Source organism: Nanorana parkeri, unplaced genomic scaffold, assembly GCF_000935625.1.
Source record: "Nanorana parkeri isolate BGI_ZX_2015 unplaced genomic scaffold, ASM93562v1 scaffold2892, whole genome shotgun sequence".
NCBI lineage: Eukaryota > Metazoa > Chordata > Amphibia > Anura > Dicroglossidae > Nanorana > Nanorana parkeri.
In genome coordinates, this window is record NW_017309160.1 from 58,698 (window position 1) to 63,537 (window position 4,840).

At 52.5% G+C, this 4,840-nt stretch overlaps 1 protein-coding gene across 1 annotated transcript; it reads right to left on the bottom strand.

The window, feature by feature from the left end:
* Positions 1-2,851: 2,851 nt before the first annotated feature.
* Positions 2,852-4,765, bottom strand: ZC2HC1C (zinc finger C2HC-type containing 1C). Its single transcript, XM_018574336.1, has 2 exons — positions 3,333-4,765; positions 2,852-3,106 (listed from the first exon to the last, which is right to left on the bottom strand). Exons 1-2 carry the CDS (start codon positions 4,761-4,763, stop codon positions 2,852-2,854), a joined length of 1,686 nt encoding a protein of 561 aa, XP_018429838.1. The 5' UTR covers positions 4,764-4,765.
* Positions 4,766-4,840: the final 75 nt, after the last annotated feature.

Here is a 4,840-nt window from a genome sequence, read left to right on the forward strand (position 1 = left end):
TAACTTGTGTAATGATAATGTATTGGAGTCGGCTTTCCAGAAGATTCTGAATTATTAGTGCTTTCTTTCTCCTCCATTGAAGGACACAGGAATTCTATTAGTTGGGTTACGCTGCCGCCTTCAGGAAGTTGGGACAATGGTAAAAGCTGTAAGTCGGCCCCCATAGAACGCTTCCATTTGTTGCTGGTGTCTCAGGAGGTTGGGCTCCTTTTTCCTCAGCTCTGTGGAACCATTTTTTCTGGTCTTCCTCGTAGGGGGACTTCTCCTCGGTGACTTCAGTCAAGATTCCTCCTTACATGAGCGGTCTCTGTAGACCAGCTCTCTGGATCGGCCTCTCCTCCGCATTAGCCATGGAGGCCGGGCCCATACCCTGCTGGTCTGGTCATACGGGGGCCAGCCTGGGATCTACACGATGGAGTTTTCCAGATCAGAATGTATTGTCTTATCCACTGAGCACTTTCCAGGTCCAGAGCCATGGCCCAGCCCCAGGCCGGACTAAGGCAAGTTGGGCTGAAGCTCCGGGAGCTAGGTCCTTGTTACTTCCTGCCATTGCTGGTTTTACAGCACTGAGGGTTAATGAAGAACCCCGGTCAGAAGAAATCTTCATCCCCCGCGCTGCAAATGTTAGGTGCTCGTGTTCGTCTACGGTGACACATAAAGATATAGTCACTTGTAGCTTGGTCCTGGCTGCTAGACCTGTCCCTGCAGTCTCTCTCTCTTCCCCCCCCTCCCCCCCCCACCACTACTCTGGTGATAAAATATCCCTCCGTGTCCTATACATTGCATTGGATGTGATGATTCTTAGACCATGGAGGGGGGAGGCTGCCCCAGGTGACCTCAGCCCATACTCCCCTCGTGTTTCTGGGGACATTCATATGGTATCCACAGAAGGAACCGGCATGTTCACAAAGGACCTCCGTGTCTATTTAGCTATTTGTGTTCCACAGAGACTCTAAGCACACTTGAGTACCATCCCCTGCAGGTTCAGCCTCTGACCCTCCTGAGCCCCTAACGAAGCCGGGCTTGTCCCTCTCACTCTCTGACTTTATGAGGCACTGTAGTCTCCTGCCATTGACAGGGTTGTGTCAAACCTTATTGATGCAGCATAGAGGATCAGCCTCCTGTTCCAGGCCTTTAGCTCCGGGAAGGTTTGGGTGTCCTCCCTGCAACAGGACAATTGTAGAGACAATTCATTGGCATCTTGCTCCCTTCAATCACAACTATCCGCATCACATGTAGAAATCATTGCAAGGGAGCCCTCTGCTCTCTGGGATTGCCAATGCTAACGCCCCCCCCCCATTGGGCACAGAGTATGTCCAGAAGCCGTAGTGGAACCTGATCACCTGGAGATAGGTCCTCCTTCTGTGGGCGCTTCCTTAGTTCTAATCTCCATCAAGTGCATGTTTCCCACAGTGTGTCTCAGGTTCCGGCCCTTTGTGCCTCAAATTTAGATGTTACACTGGACTGGGGCGGGTCAGACGATTCTAAGAACCAAATTCTGTGCTCAGGGTTTGGTAGGTGCTGCAGAGTTTCTTCGGTCAGAGTCCAGGGACAGTTCTGGGTGTTGAAGTGGCTGGTTTTTGTTCATTCTCTTGTTCTGGCAATAATCTGGGGTTGTGGTATTCACCTCATTCCTGCCTACCCTTGTAGTGGTCCCTCTCGGGCACCCGACCCTTTCACAGTCAGACGTAATTCATGGTTGGAATCCTCTACAAGTCTCAGGGCTCACTAAGGTATCCCTATGAGACATTACGCAGTGGTCCTCACATACCTGGGACCTCTCAGTTGTGTGGTCAGACGACCTGATACTGATCCCAGAACGTTCCTTCTCTGAATCCTTGGGAGTGTAAGGGATGTAGACTGGCTGGTCTAGTCTTGTAGGTCTGTGTTCATGTGTCCCCCTGGGGGACCTCTTCTCCGAGTGTTTTCTCTGTTTGCCATATTACATTGTTGGTCTGTTTCTTTCTGCTCAGGTAGTTCTGGTGGGTTCTTTGGGTCCCAGCCTCTTGCCGGTATGGGATTCATGGTCCTCCAGGTGGAGTCATTCCCCTTGGCCGCCTTCTACTCAAGCATCACATTGATTCTCGGAGGCCTTCCTGTGATGGCTGCTTCCCCTGTTTTCGGAGGGCTTCACCTCATGTGGGGTAGATTTGGGAGTTGGATCTTTTAGTAGTTCTGAGTTGCAGACAGTTCTCAGTCCTTTCTGTGGGCCTGTCAGTGGCTGTTGGACACTCCGACTGTTTCTAAATTCCTGTGTCCTTCAGTGGATGAGAAGGAACATACATGTACATCCCATTAATCTGTCTCTTGGATTTCATTGAGGGACAATAGTCCACCCCTCTGTTATTTGCTTCTCCACACAAGTGAGGCATGCTGGGTACAGGAGGGGTCATACACGGGCTGGCTTATTATACAGGATTTATAGAGCGCCAACAATTTGCGCAGCGCTTTAAAAAATGGAGGAGACATTACAGTTACAATACAGTTTCAGTACAATAGGGTTGGGAGGGCCCTGCCCATGAGAGCTTACAATCTAGTAGGAGGGGCCAGTGATACAAAAGGTAATAATTGTTTAGATTGAGTGATTGGAAGAAGTAAAAGGCAGTTATGTGGAGGTGGAATAGGCTTACAGTTTTTCTGTTGACCAGTGTCCCAAGCTCCTGCAGGTGGCAGTATAACCCGAATGTTTTTGAATTCCTGTGTCCCTCAATGGACTTCAAGAAAAAGATTTTATAGCAAGTACAAAAAGTCTTATTTTCCATGTGCTGGTAAGTCCTTCCCCTCTCCCGGGGCTGTGGGTTCTCGTCCTGCATCTCTAACCCATCCTGTTCAGAAATATGGCGTACCCGTGTCAGCGACGCCGAGCTGGAGGGGGGCGGGGTTTGCACTTTATCGTCTCACACTTGGGTATATGGCGTTCCGTGGCGGGTGGCGCGAAGCGGCGATTGCAGTGAGGACAGGTGATGTAATCTGGATTTTCCTCTGGCGGAGGAGGGGGCACGTCAGACGCTTTCCCTCCTCTGCTCACGACGTCCTGCACCAGGCGAGCCTGACGAATGGTGCGCATGAAAGACTCGTGCTTCTGACGCCATGAACTGCGCTTTACCTGGAGGGGGAGGGGAAACAAAACTTCAACATTGTCCCCAGCAAGTACACTAGGCCTAGAACCTGCAGAGTTCAGGAACCGTGACTACCTGGCCATTCATGACGCTCGGGTACAACATTATAACTGGCGGGAGGGGATGTGTATGATGTACCACGCTCTGGTATATGCTGGGATTCTAAAGCCAAATGTTTATACATTACACATTGGGAGGAAGAGCTGCACTTACCTGTGGGGGAGGGTCTTTGAGTTTCCCTTTGGTGTGGAGGAATTGCTCCAGGTCGGTCCCCTTGGCTCTGGCTTTGGAGGAATCGAACACTTTCCTTTTGGAGTTCATCATCTTCTGGCAGACCTGAGTATGCTTCTCGAGACGATGCACCATGAAGCTCCGCCCACACAGCTGACATGGAACCAAGTCCTCCCCATTGTCCTCCTGTATAGGACCAGCCATGGAGGATCTGTGGGTATAACGGTCGTCAGGGGCCACTCTGATATGGGACGGGCCCTTGGTTGGAGATGGAGTAACATTCCCGGCTTGTCTGAGGTGTTTGCTCTTCCTGTCTGAGGGCGGCTCCTTGATCTGGATTTTGGCTTCCATGTCTTGATAGAGTCTGTTCACCTCAGGATGAGATCTGTCCCCCCCTGGATGGAATCGGTCCTCCCTAGGATGAGCTCGGTCCCCCCCTGGATGGAATCGGTCCTCTGTAGGATGGAATCTGTCCCCCCCTGGATGGAATCGGTCCTCCCTAGGATGGGCTCGGTCCCCCCCTGGATGGAATCGGTCCTCCCCTGAATGGAATCGGTCCTCCCCTGAATGGAATCGGTCCTCCCTAGGATGGGCTCGGTCCTCCCTAGGATGGGCTCGGTCCTCCCTAGGATGGGCTCGGTCCCCCCCTGGATGGAATCGGTCCTCCCCTGAATGGAATCGGTCCTCCCTAGGATGGGCTCGGTCCCCCCCATCCTCCTCAGTGTAGATTGGTTCATGGAAGGTCTTTATTGCCCTGTTCTGGGTTGTTGCCACCCTCCCCCGCCGGGTGTTCTGCATCTCTGTACCTCTTCTGTCCTGGGTTTCCGCTTTCTCTCTCTGTATACGGCGAAGTTCTTCCTCGGTTTTCCGCAGTTTTTCTCTCAGCAGAGCTTCTTTCCTGCGAATCTCGGCCTCCAGGCTGGACCCCTTTGTCTCCAGATGGTGCCAGGAGTCTGTCCGTGCCGGGCCGGATTTGGACCTCGGCTGCTCTTGTATTGGAGGAGAAGACTTGTATCTGGTGGTGTTGGCTGATGGAGGGTGATGGTTGTCTGTGATGCGGGTGGTGGCTTTGTGGTGATAGACGGGTTTGAGGGGATGTGCGCGGTCTATGCCAGCAGTCCTCTTGGTTACGGTCCAGTTGGAGGCCCATGCCTTCTCCTCGGGGGCCCAGGGCCCTACATAGGGCTTGTGTTGAGTGTACAGTGAAGGGGCGGCGACCCTGTGTGAGATGCGCTCTTGTTGCTGAGTCAGCAGATTCAGAATCTTCTCCTCTTTGGCTCGGAGGCTTCGCTCCTGGAAGTCGTTCCTCAAAATTTCCAGACGGGACGGAATTTTCGGGGCTTGCAGCGCAGGAAGCCTGGGGTCAGGTAACCCCTCGGGGTAAGCCGATGGGGCCAGTGTGAGCCGCGCCATGCTGAGCCTGAGGAGAATTTCAAATATGATCAGTGTGAGGAGATCCGTACATCGCTACACCCTACGTATACACTATG

Coding starts and splice junctions, on each gene's coding strand:
- ZC2HC1C (XM_018574336.1), bottom strand. CDS start 4,763: ATGGCGCGGCTCACACTGGCCCCATCGGCTTACCCCGAGGGGTTACCT. Junction 3,107..3,332: donor TCAAAGACCCTCCCCCACAG/GTAAGTGCAGCT, acceptor CTCCCCCTCCAG/GTAAAGCGCAGTTCATGGCG.